The 13947-nt window shown below is 37.2% G+C and overlaps 1 protein-coding gene across 4 annotated transcripts in view; it reads right to left on the reverse strand.

Annotated features, from left to right (window-relative positions):
- The window catches only part of larp1b (La ribonucleoprotein 1B), a 32325-nt gene extending 19748 nt beyond the window's left edge, over positions 1-12577 (reverse strand). For 2 of the 4 annotated variants that reach the window (XM_081347766.1, XM_081347764.1), the window contains exons 1-4: positions 11820-12577; positions 5546-5607; positions 4330-4389; positions 2523-2745 (exon numbers count right to left, since the gene is read on the reverse strand). In XM_081347766.1, the coding sequence (XP_081203892.1) occupies positions 2523-2745; positions 4330-4389; positions 5546-5607; positions 11820-12177 (703 nt within the window). In that variant the 5' untranslated portion in view covers positions 12178-12577. Of the gene's footprint in view, positions 1-2522; positions 2749-4329; positions 4390-5545; positions 5608-11819 lie in introns of all 4 variants that reach the window. The other 2 variants (XM_081347765.1, XM_081347763.1) reach the window with 1 other exon arrangement.
- Between the last annotated feature and the right edge of the window lie 1370 nt (positions 12578-13947).

The raw sequence follows: 13947 nt of genomic DNA on the forward strand, positions 1-13947 counted from the left end.
TATATTATTTTGTATAAATAATTAAAATGTATAAAGTTGTCGGTGAGTGCACTGGTTAGGTACACCTGTTCAACTGCCCTTTAACGCAAATATCTATTCAGCCAATCACATGGCAGCAACTCAATGCATTTAGGCATGTAGACGTGGTCAAGATGATCTGCTGAAGTTCAAACTGAGCATCAGAATGGGGAAGAAAGGTGACTGGTTGTTGGTGCCAGGCAGGCTGATCTGAGTATTTCACAAACTGCTGATCTACTCTGATTTTCATTCACAACCATCTCTAGGGTATACAGTGAATGGTCAGGAAAAAAAAGAAAATATCCAGTGAGTGGCAGAATGGTTTGAGCTGATAGAAAGGTAACAGTAACTCAAACGGCATAAACAACTCGAAAGCATGGACCCATCCTGCCTTGTATCAATGATTCATGCTGGTGCTGGAGGTGTAATGGTGTGGAGGATTTTTCTTGGCACACTTTTAGAGATCAATTGAGCATCGTTTAAATGCTCAAATCCTCTCAAACTGGTTTACTGAACATGGCAATGAGTTCACTATACTCAAATGCCCTCCACAGTCACCAGATCTCAATCCAATCGAGTACCTTTGGGATGTGGCGGAATGGAAGATTCACATCATGGATGTGCAGCCGACAAATCTGCAGCAACTGTGTGATGCTTTCATGTCAATACTGACCAAAATCTCTGAGGAAAATGTTTCCAGCACCTTGCTGTATTTATGCCAGAATTAAGATTAAGGCAGTTCTGAAAACCCGGTAGTGCATATGGTTTAACACACATATTATGTAAGAAACAGAAACAGAAAGAAACTTTACTAAAAGCTCTCATTCTGGTTTTGGAATGTCTATATACTCCTGCACATGTCCTGCCACAACATTTAGACAATAATTCATAACAAATGATCCCACACTAAAATTTAAAAAGACATAATATGAGATTTATGAAGTAATTAAGCACCCATTTAATTAAGTAATCTCTCGTGTGTAATACTCCAAGGATGTTGAGTGTCTGAATGTGTGTGTGCCTGTGTGCATGTGTTAAGACATGCGTGTGAGATTTAAAGCATTTACGTGTCTGAAACCCGCCCAGGCATCACGAGAATTTCTAAGCTCTCAATCCTTTCAGTGTCTGTCTTTTCTCACTCTTTTTTAGCTGGAGGTTGCTGCAAGTACAAGTACACATTTCTCGAAGTTTGTTCGAGCGTTTGTAAGGTGTGCCAAGTAATTTTTTTCCACTTCCCATCTAATGAAACGAGAAGTGCTTTTGACAAGTTTGCATAACCCTTTGAAACATGACATTCAATGCAGCAAACAGATGTTTAAAAGCCATTTTTAACCACTCAGGGTTTTATGTTACAGTCAAACCAGTGACCATGGGTCATTACCTTTGACCTTAAACCATAATTCTAAATTACTGTCTGCTTCACATGCCATTGTGTTTAGTTTTTGTTAAAAACAAAATCCATAATTTAGCGAAATACAAATTTGGGAATGATTATGATGATCTTTAATGATTTTTACAATGGCTCCGGTAACCACTACCTTTTGCACGATGCTGCATTCATGCCAACAGGTATCAAATAGTTTGTGTACCTTCAAGAACTATGAATGGAACATTCAGAATTGCATACAAAAACATACTACTCATACTTTTGCATATATGTAGTATGTACTTCTGTACACTATTGTTCAAATGTTAGGGGTCTTTTTTTAAGTAATACTTTTCTTTAGCAATCAAAAGTGACAGTGAAGACATTTAAAATAAAATAGATTGTTAAATATTTCAATGTCAAATAAAAGCGGTTTAAAAAACATGCATCACAGTTTTTACTAAAACATTAAGCAGCACAACTGATTTCAGCATTGAGAATAATAAGAAATGTTTCTTGAGCACCAAATCAGCATATTAGAATGATTTCTGAAGGATTGTGTGATGCTGAAGACTGGAGTAATGATGCTGAAAATTCAGCTTGACAAAATATAGATTTGTATAAATAAATACAAATAAAATATGTTAAAATAGAAAATGACTATTCAAATTGTAATAATAATTTGCAATATTACTGTATATTTGATCAAATAACTGGCACCTTAGACATCTTTCAAAGACATTTTTAAAAAAGCTTACCAATACTATAAACAGTAGTGTATACAGCATATAGTACTGAAAACAGTGTGTATTATTTGATCAGACTGCCAAAACTTTAAGGCATTTATGCACAAAATTGAATAACAACTGAGTTGATTTCCAACAAGATAACTGGATTAACCATGCAATGTGATGAGGTCATATGACAAATGAAGATGTCATATGTCCAAGATGTATCACTACTCTCTGAAATGTTTGTGTAAAACTGTCATCTGTTATAATTTTTTTTATAAAAAAACAACAGTAAGCAACATACACTGCACAGCTTTCAGTAAGTAGTAAGCTTACATTCGATTACGAACACAGCCATGGAATTCAAATATTGATATGTAGTTGAGCGTGAGTTAGTGCTGTCTCACCTCCTCTCCTGCGGGGGGCACTGCTGTGTGTTTCCTCTCCATCCTCTGTCTCTTTCTCGTTCGAAAGTCCAGTTATCGGATCCGACTGTGCTTCCCTGTTCTCCTTACTGTCACTCCCATCACTTCCACTCTCCTTTTCTCCCTTCTCTCCCCCAAGATCCTTCTTCCTCTCCCTCCGTCCGGACGTCCCTTTCCTCCCATGTGTGTTTATCACATTCTGTTGCTGCTGAGGAGTGCAACAAAATCAATATCTCAGTTAAATAAATCTGAACTCAGCAGAATAAAGCCAGCAGTCCAGTCAGAGAAACCCAAGACAGATACATGATATGGAGTGAACACAGTCCATCATGACAGTGCATAAAAGTTTATTCATTTCATGGGATTATAACTCTAAATCTGAACACTGACAGACAGACATATAGAGAAGCAAAAACGCAGGAATAAGGCAGTCCTTAAAGGCATAGTACATTTACTCTTCCTCATGATGTTTCAAAGATGTATGCTTTATTTCTTCTCCCATGGAACAACAAAGATGATATTTAGCTGAATGAACAGGCTGCTGTTTTCCATACAAATATAAGTGAATGAAGATCTATACTGTCATGATCAGAAAATTTGATGTTCAAAAATATTATTATAAAAAGTGGTCCATATTACTTGTGTGCTAAATTACAAGTATTCTGAAGAAATACAATATAATATACAAGCAAATACATGATTTGAATAGCCAGAAGGAAAGACTTGAATTATGCCTTAAATGCTATCATATGATGTCCAAGTTACTGGAAATACAGTATACGAGTCATATGCTCACTTTTATGGTATGGCTTTTTTACTCTCTTTGGAGCTTGACTGTAAAAGTCAACAACTTGGAGCTTGACATCCACTTTTGTTGTATGGAAAACTGCAGCTAAGATGTTCTGCTAAATATCTCCTTTTGCATTCCACAGAAGAGAGAAAAAACACACAAATACACACAGAGGATATTAGATAACATTAGTTTGAATGTTGCCAGGATTTATTTCATTTTATAAAGCATATAAATCTATTTTATATTTGTTTTATAAACTATTCCTTTTACACACACAGTTGTTCTCAACCTGTTTGACTCCAAGGCTTCCACTGTCCAAGACCAAATATGATGGCACTCGATTTAGGATATTTCTGCTGTAATGACAAAGCTGCTTGTTTTAAAACTTTTAAATCTAATAAAATAATTAGATTTTTTTTTTAAAAGATCTAATAAAATTATTAAAATCATTACATTTCCACAATTTAATTTAATCATTACATTTCAACAATTTTAAAAACAATGTATTTCAGGGTTCATACATGTGACCAACGTATTTGCATGATGTTTCCAGTCTTTTGTGATTACGGGATAAGGTTTTAAAAAAATTTCCGTCTTGATTTTTAGATGTTTCCATTTTTTTTTAAGTCTTATTTGTCTTATTTTAAATAATTTTAAGCTATTTTGACATCCCCTTGGAAGTGTGATGAGGACCCCTAGTGGGTCCCGGCCCTCTGATTGAGAACCACGACTTTAACATGCAACACACCCTCCAGACATCATTTCATTAATAAGAGACAATTTGTGACAAAAAAAAAAAAAAAAAAAAACCACACATCATGATGTCCCCTTTTGGGCAAAAATAAATAAATATTCACATCAAATATCAAAAGAAACAAAAGAATGAGTCACTGTTTTCAAATGTAAATTAAATAATACAGTCCTAAAATTAAACAAAATTCAATATCTATCAAGTATCAAGCTAAAACTATACAAAAGGTTGTGATTCTTCCTCACCTCCTTATTGGCGAGTTCTCCTGGGGTAGGCCAGTTTGTAATGTCACTGAAGTCACTTGACTGCAAATAGGAACGAAAGAAAGAGAAAAAAACAAAAAAGAAAAGAAAGTTACACGTAAGTTGAAATTATTCATCAAGTTCAAGTTCAACAAAAAACAACTTTATTTGATTTGAACACCCATAAAACCAACCAAACAACTTTATTCCCTAATGATTCTACACGTCATCCTTCTAATGAGATGCATGCTATGTCAACGTCCAGTTTGAATGATTTATGAACAGCAGCTGCCCCACTCCACTGACATCTATGTCTCAAATACTCTTTAAGTTGAGATTCCAACTTACACATCAACTTTTTCACTATTTAACTTACAAAATATTATTCAGACGCTGTGGGGGAAGTGTGGGTGTTTCTTTTCAGAGATCATTTCACTTTCTATTACCGGAGGAACGTCAATCATTCCTCAAGCCGCGAAGCAACCCAGAATTCCAAGTGGCGTATCGGATTCCACTATCGTCCTGAAATGGGTCCTGGGTGTCCCAGATGCTAAAGCTAGACGGTACAAACTAAATTTGCGAGGGAGTGCCTTGTAGTTAAGTGGTGTAACCAACGTGAACTTACAAGGCATAAACAAAACGCGTCACATTCCACTCAAAAAACTGTAATGCATGATAGAACACCAAATAACATGCTAGGGGTCATGAACGTACAAGGGAACTTGTCAAGTGTTGTATGTGTTTGTAAGTGGAGACAAACTAACATGCCTTGGAGTCAGCCATGGGGACAACTCTACTGCCCCTGTTAGGACTGAATTTGAGCCCTCTATGTGCTCTCCCTGGAACGTCCCACTGAGGTAAAAGTCAAAAACTCATGTGCTCAAAAATGTTGACTATCGCCCACAAAAAACAAAGAACAGAGCGAACAAATATCCACTTTAATACAAACACAAGCCGAGCTGCTCTATGACTGGCTGCTGCTGACCCCTGATCCAGGACATAGAGACGCAAGACTCTCTTACACAAATAGACTGGAGGAAAAAACTCCAGATTTACACAAACAGACAGACTAAAAAAGACATGATCTATCCAAATAGAATAATGTGCTATCTATATGTGATAGCTTGTGTTAAAGTTTATTCATTTGTCTTCATTAAACAGATAAACGCATGTCACACGGCCTCAGTTGGCGATTCACTTACATAAGAGAGCGCCTTACCTTACTGGTCTTCCTGGATCTAGGTTTGCTGGCACGGACAACTTTGGCAGGACTCTGGGGTTCTGTGGACAAAGAACAAAAACAGGACATTGTGATTTGATTGTTTGATGTAGTTCATTAGAGGAAATAAACTTTTATTTCAGATAGTTGCTGTTATTAATATTTTTGGTATTATTACTACTACCACCACAATTGCCAAGTTAGAAAACTGCAAAGTTAATAACAACTCTACATAAATGCAGAACTGTGAGGCTATGGCGTCTGTCATAAATGCTTAAATGCTCAAACCACACTGTTACAAATTACTATATTTAATTCAGTTTTCAAAGGCAGTTAGGACACTTTCATTGAATTTAACTGACATTGAATGAGCAGTAACACCGTAGCCATTTATAAATAGTTAGCACTTTTCCAACTGTACTCAGATATAATGACTTTATCGATCATTCATTCAATAACTGAAGACAATCACCCTTACTGCACACATCTCTACAGCTAGTTTCGTCTATGCCAGAGGAAACGTGCAGTATGAGCTGAACCTTCTAAGTTTAACTTAACTGATAATGAGCATTACAGATTAAACCAACTCCTACACATATTATGCAGGCATCTGTACAGTTACCACCTGTTAAAATGACTTGAGCACTGACACAGCAATGCCTTACTTTGTAAAATAGGGCCTAACTTTTCTTTCCAGGCATTTTACAAATTTCATTATTTCAAAACAGCTGCTAGACTATCTATAAAACACCTCCAGGATACAAAAACGTTATAACTTGAGTTAATTAATAGCTCAAAGTATGACCATAAATACTGCATTACTTTATGAAAGTGACTCATGAATGAACACTGAATTTGAGTCCTCTGGATATCACAGATCTGCACTACAAATCTACCAATGTCTCTCTCTGTGCGTCCAGTGTGGCGGGTCAATGCGGACTAAGTGCTGTGGTCAATTATCTGGGAACAGCTTCACTTAGATTGTAAAGCCACACGCCAGCACCTGCACACCAAGGTCACACATCCACACACGTAAAACATTAACTTCCTCTGTGAGACGGAGCAGCAAACAACATTTCTATGAGGGCCAGTGAAAGTGGAGTCATCCGTGGTATTCAAATCCCCCCAACACAATGACATGGCCCCATATGGGTATTTGTGCCACTGTTCACACAACCAACAAAGCGGTTGGCCTTTTCCTGACAAACTGCCCCCGCCAACCCCACCAAAATAACAGATCTACAGAGTCACACAAGCAGATAAACTGCTGCTTTTTAAAATAACAAAAGGAATATGAGTGCTAAAGCATTAATCTTGGTGTAGGTTAGCACAATGTATGTGACAACCGTCTGTTTGTATTTTAATGAAAGTCTATCCATTTATTGCAACATCAGGGAATTTACATTTGCACAGGAGGAGTTTCAAATTCTTTGTAGTTGTGGAGGAACAACCATAAACTATCCAAGTGGAGCATTCTGGCCTTAAATTATCAACAAACCAAAACCTTTAGAAATACAGCAAGATTCAAAGCTTTTTCCTGGGGGAGAAACAAACGCTACATTATGTTATAATTGCCAACAAAACCGGTTTACATTTCTTTACCTTCTTTTTTTTTGAGCTTTTGGGATTAAACAGGCAATAGAAAGGGACGCCCATTTCTGGGAGTGTCCGGGGTCCTTTATCATTACTGAAAGGATGGCCTGTATGATAAGGCACTGGGCGCTTGCCGACAGTGTGGGGTGTGACCATACACACTGACTTACTGATACCGTCCCGTCGACACCTTTCTCTCAGTTAGTGCCGCCCGAGGCTGAAAAACTGACTTTGATGCAAACGATCATTTAAATCACTAAAATGTTAAGCCAGAAACATTAAGAAAAGCCAGTTGGACTGCTAATCAAATCATAAGCTGCCAGTGAATAAAAGCTGAGAAAAAGTTAAGTTGTACCTTGGGTCATTGACATTTAAAATATAATAATACGATAAAGAAAATGACATTTTCATCTTTTCAATCTAGTTTAAAACACATTCAAGGTGTATTCTTTGTATGTGCTTCAACAACCTGAACCAATCATATAAAACGTCAATTTATCAGATTTTAATATAATAATAATTTTATAAAATTTTATAAATTTTAATAATATAATATATATAGATATATACACAAACACACACACGCAATTCACAATATTACTGTTTTTACTGTATTTTTTTTTAAATAAATGCAGCTTAGTGATCTTAATTCTTTCCCCACCAACATTTTTTTTTTAAATAAATAAAAATGGTGCCAGTCACGGCCAGCATTTTTGATCATTTTCACAAAATTTTCATGGACCCAATAATACTTTGTTGTATGAATATCGGAACATGCAATATCAAAAGAAAGAACAGAGTCTCCGCTTTAAAAAACAAAAATTAAGCTAAGAATTATTATATAAGTCTTATGTCAAAAACGCGCCTTTGTCAAAGATTACATACAGATCGGATTCAGAACGATGATCAAAACATAGAAGTAGTAGGTCGCATCCATCAAAGCTATCACAATCCTATAGCTCATCCTGGGTCGACATTTCATTCAGTAATATTAGGCAGTTTTGATTTATATGCTGTTTAATGTGTAATGGTCGCGTTATTTTAGATAGCCTATGCATCTGCTTACATATGCTATCGCTTTTGCTTCTTCACATGTCTTTTGATCAAGAGATTCTGTACTCTTTCAGAAGATGTGTCATAGCGTATAACAGTGAAAATACAAAAAGCAGGAAATTTCCATCAATGGCGGGGAAGAGTTGTCTCATAAATGACGGAATTTTCTATCAATGGCGGGGAAAGTGTTAAGAGGCATCTTTCATCTTAATGTCCCCTAACTTTTAAAAAGGTAGTGTATATAATATAGGCTAAATATTGCATATCCTAAAAGTGGAAAGAGTTTGAAAATGTGACATTCACATTAAGCCAAAGAGGTTTCTAACCTTACAAATGACCGCATGCAGGTATCACTGCTGTCAAAGGGGACAATGCTGCCTACAACAAAGATGCTGTCACAACACAAACACTATGGTTGTTTGACAGGAGAGCAGTCTATTCTCAAATGTCAGCCAAGAAGTCATGTGTACAGACTCTAGGAGCAGTGACATGGTTGTTAAAACACTGCTATCAGTCGATACAACATCTGACAGAATTCTGATCATTCAAGTGATGATTTTCTAGATTTCACACATTCCAGATTTTCGACATGGATCCCTAAGAATCAACTTGAGAGCTTCTTTCATATCACGGTCCCATTCGTAAATACTTGGAATTATGACATGTATCCCACAATGCAAAAAGCACAAAGACCTTTGGCTTAACAAGGTCAGTGAGATCTAACAGCTCTGTTCATTCATCAGAACAATGACATGTGCAATGTATATAAATTGACATAACTCACACAACAACACTGTAATGGTTCGGTCAAACCACAAAGGAGAAATGCTCATTTATGACATCTCCATTCAAACTGAACACAACTGTTTTTTTTCATAAGGAAAAACAGGAAATTGCTCATGTAGTTCAGATGCCCAGTATTCAACTGAGGGGTTTCATCATTCAAAGACTGAAACAGAGGAATTAAATCACCATTCACAACATTGATTTCCCTAGAGTGGTTTGAAAACAATCTCTATTTGACAAGATGCCCAATCACCCAATACAGTTTCAACCAATAGTTTTGGATGGCTGAAATCATTGACCGAAACAGTGGCGTTTAATTAGCATTAGCAAAGGCTAAAAAAGGTAAACATGTCAGCAGTGTAGAAGCACTTCACTGTGACCAAAAAATTATGCCAAAGAAGCAATATGTAGAATTTGCAAGGATGAAATATTGAGAGGCGGCTCATCTTAGACTGGTTTAATTTATCCCTTCAGAACACAGCACCCCAAATAGCATAGAAAGTTCAGTTATCCAATTACCCTAATTAAATTACAGAAACTTTATGTTTTTGGCTAAATAAAAATGTTAATTTCGGTTTCTTTGAAAATAAAAATAAAAAATGCATTACTACTTCATGGTACTTTAGGAACCAGATGGGAACCCATCCAACCAAACTAATACTAGTCCAGCTGGTAGCGAACAATGCGGTCACATCTAATGGTCCTCGGCTACATTTTGTGGGCAAAATCTAGTCACTTCAAAAGGAAACCAATGCGATCGGGGGTTTCGTGTGAAGGCAAAAAAATTCCCTACACAAATTTCACTCGTTTTCAAGTTGGTCACGTGAATTTGAAGGGCTGACCAACAGAGAGATAGTTAGTTTGAAAGTGACTTCAGCATGATCTGTGCTTTATACTTCGCTACACTACTCACAACAGACAAAATAAGTGCCATAAGTTACTTCAAAACTCATTATATTTATGCTATTTTTGGTGAGTAAACATTGAATGTAAACTGATGACCTAAAGAATAGTTTCTGAGATGCACAATCTGAAAGTTGTTTTGATCAGACCCTAAAATGAGATCCTCAACAACAAGCTTGTGAACTGCTCTTCTGGTTTGCATTTTTCTTATTACTTTAAGTGACTTTTAGTTATTTAAAAGCAAAGTGCATTCTTTTTCTGCACTCAAATTTCCTTTTTCAAACAGGCAGTCGCCAAAATCTACACCAGTGTTTAAGCAAATTTACTTTAAAATGAATACAGTTTTAGTGAGTGGTCTAATATTAGGCTACTTTAAGCCTACACTATACTGTCATAGTCATGTCTACTCAACAGGTGAACTGAACACTACCATAAACACTATGAAGATCCAAGAACCAAAACACAATGCGTTTAGCAGTGGGGTTGAAACCAGTGTACAGCAGTGAGGGTGTAAAGGCCTCCCATGAGCTCCTGCTGGAGTTGCAGTGCTCAGCACTACACGTGCTCCCGTGCAACTCGATCAGATGAGAAGGGGTGGGGTGGCGAGGGGGGTTGAATCTGCCCACATCAGCAAGTCTGTCCAAATACACCCAAATGATCGAGGCACACAGAAGTCTGTCGGCAGAATGATGTAGGAACGGACGTTTTGATGGGCGTTTATTCCCACTACCACCATATTTGGTCACATCACTAATGACAAAAACGAACACCGGGCTTCCTGACAGCAACAGGCAGTGCGTTTAACAAACTAAAACAATTTGAACTGAAGCAAAATCTATTAAGATAACCTTTATAAATAAACATGAGTAAAGTAATATGGTCAGGGTGTGTGTTTTATGTATTCTCTAACTTAAACAACAGCAGTGTTTTTAATCAGGCGATCCAGGACAGCATGTTAGCCATACCACAAACGCCCCAACCCTAAAAGCATAAAACACACTATAGTCACATCCACGTGAAGACCATTTTAAATGTGTGGATAAAACAGAGCATTTTGATCCCCATTGCTTCACACCGCTTTAGGTGATTACACGAGCTGTGGGTTTAGCGCAATGCTAAATAGTGATGTCAGTCAGAATCGTGAATGAATCGGTCTTTAGAGTGGATCTTTTCAATGCATCGGTTGAAGAGAACAACGCGATCTCTGAAAGATTTGTTTACGACTCGGAATGTTACAAATAAACCGTACTGGAAATGTGTTTACAACTTTACCTCAAGTCATAACAGTTTTATGAACAAGCATACGAAGAATAGTTGGTCTCAATAAACAGTGTTTTATTCGATTATAATGAGCAAAAGCTGAATTTATTAAACTGATTAATGAAAATGCTAATTTTGAGTTCCAAATGGGTTAAATAATAATACATAAACTACGTTATTAATAAAAGTACATTAGACAGCAAAAAGTGCAAGTCTTTATTAAAAATATTTTAGGGGATAATGTCACGCCAGGTTGCCTGGAATGACGTCATAATTTACAAGTTTGGCTGAATCAGTCTTAAATGTTCGAAAGAATCGACTCGCGGAAAAGAGTCGAACGTCCCATCACTGGTGCTAATGCTAACAGGCCACACCCCCGTCTCTGATTGGCTCGTTTCTCTGACCATGTATGAAAAACACACTTTACGGATATGGGCACAAAGTTTATGAATTGAATTTAAATGAAAGAATAGCCGACGTTATCATATGTTTCAAAGCACTGGTGCACGAGAATGCAAAAAAGGTTATAAAAGTGAACTGAAATGAGTTTAATGGCCGCTCCTGTTTGCAGTAGCACATGCGAGCTAACAGAGCACATGTGTGCATGCGAATAAATGCTGTTGGGGGCATAAATGTGTGTTGGGGGCATAAATGTGTGTAGAGGGCATAAACTCTCTACCTGTTTGTAGCGAGCTGTTGGTGGGGTTATTAGGAGGGCATGCGTTCCTCTTCGTCCATGGGTTCACTGTCGGCGGAGGAGCCTCGATCACTTTCTTCTTGGCAGTTTCTGCTTTGTGGCTTGATGCATTCTGCTCGTTCTCCTTGTCGTTCGTGCTGTCCGTGCTTAACCCATCCGCTTTGCTTTCCATGTCCCCCTGTTTTTGATGTTTAAAGTCGACCTGAGGAGGATCCTGCTGCCCCTCCTCGTGGCTCGCTCGATCAGGTTTCTTGGGTCGATCCGCGTCCGACTTGTTTTGGTTCCCTTCGCCCAAACAACTGACTGTCACGTCCAAGTCACTCGCAACTTCAGTGGTCATGGTTCAAAAGCGCAAACGCCCACGCGTTGTTATTCTGTCACTATCCCGCAATATTTGTTTTCCAGCGCAAATGAAGAGAAAGACTCGGTGAAAGCTGTTGCAGCTAAAGCACAAGTTGACAGCAAGCAGCTTGAAACACGGAGGAAAGCTGCATCGGACTTTTTCGTGTTTTTAAATGTCAAAATGCTCGATCCCTTAAAGAAGCCATGTTCTTCGATCACACTAACTGATTATAGTAAGCCAAAAGAAGGAAATAAAAACTTTGCAAATGTTTTCAACCCACTTCACGATTTGGCTGATCGGCAACCCACCTAAATAAAAGGAAATACTACGAACGGCCACGAGTCATTGGACGAGTGTGTGTCGCCTCTCTGTCGCCCCTCGCGGTCAAACAGCGGCCCTGCAGGACAGTAGAACGTGGTTAATTAGAGACAGTGTTGCCATGTCCACTTTTTTTTTTTTTTTACATTCTTGTTTTATTGCTTGCCGATAGGGTCTAAGTCGCCGGATGCATTTATTTATTTTTTTGCTATTTCCATAGTATTTGGACTTGGCAAAGTATGACTGACCATTAAGAACAGCTGTCAAATATCTGTTTGCTTGTTTTGAGAAAAGTTGTATTTTCAATGTTAGGCAATGCAAACTAAACTAACTGCAAAGCAAAAAAATTGAAAGATAAAAGAAGACTATGTCGTTTTCCTTTGTATATATAAAAAACACGAGTAAGGTCCATGTTTATTATTATGAGTTCCTGTAGTTTGTTTTCCCTACCAGTTGTGTCTTATGTAGTGTACGTGTTATGCAAATTCATTGTACAATACATCAGATTAATAGATTATATAATTTTTTTCTTGCAGTTCTTGTAAATAGGTTTTATGCTTATCTGGATCTTGTTTTGTCAGGTTGCTGGTTTTTAAAGCACGATTTGGCAACACAAAGGCAGTCTGACGTGGCCTTTCCCCCACAGACTGTTACACAAAAACCGAAAAAAAAAACATAAAACGTGACATCGCATAGATTTCATCAACTGGTTTTGAGCCTTTGCCAAATCAGAAATATGAACACGCTAACAGGACGTTATAGAAAGCACTGAATTAAATTTGGTTGAGCATCACACCGAGGGCACATTACAAGGCTTAGCCTACTGTTTATCAATAAGAAGTTGTGCTATTAATGGAAGATCGATGAAAGAAACGATTATTTAAATTAATTATTTAAATCTCGGTTCCGACTCAACATTGGACAAAGAACAAAGTGGTTAGAAGAAGGTTTCTTCCTTACATTCGACAAAGAAAAGCAATTCATATTATTGTCTAAGAGCAGCTTCAGTTCAAATGACTTGATGTGCATGAAATGTTGTCAGGTTTTTTCTGCACCTAGTCTAAAATGTTCTGGTGAAGTGTTGAATTGAATGAACAGACGACTGTTAATGCACTACTTTTCAAAATAAATAAGGTGGCAGATGATATAAAAGATTATTTTATTTAAAAAACCTGAAACCACCAATACATTACAGTACAATCAAGTATTTAAAATAAGCAGTATATTAATGAGCTATAATTAAAAGGTATATACTCGATCTAAAAAAAACCCTATAATTTCAAAGTTGTTCAGTGTTTTAATCATGAAAGTTCACATTAAATTAGTTACCCAGCTTTTGTCATTTATTGTACACATTTGTAAGGGACAAAAAAAGTCCAAAAAGCTTGAAGAGAGCTTGCAGGTGACGGTTCTTTGGGTCTTTTGTGTATGTAAGAGTGATTATGTACC

This window comes from Scardinius erythrophthalmus (assembly GCF_964197995.2).
Source record: "Scardinius erythrophthalmus genome assembly, chromosome: 19".
NCBI classification, from domain to species: Eukaryota; Metazoa; Chordata; class Actinopteri; order Cypriniformes; family Leuciscidae; genus Scardinius; species Scardinius erythrophthalmus.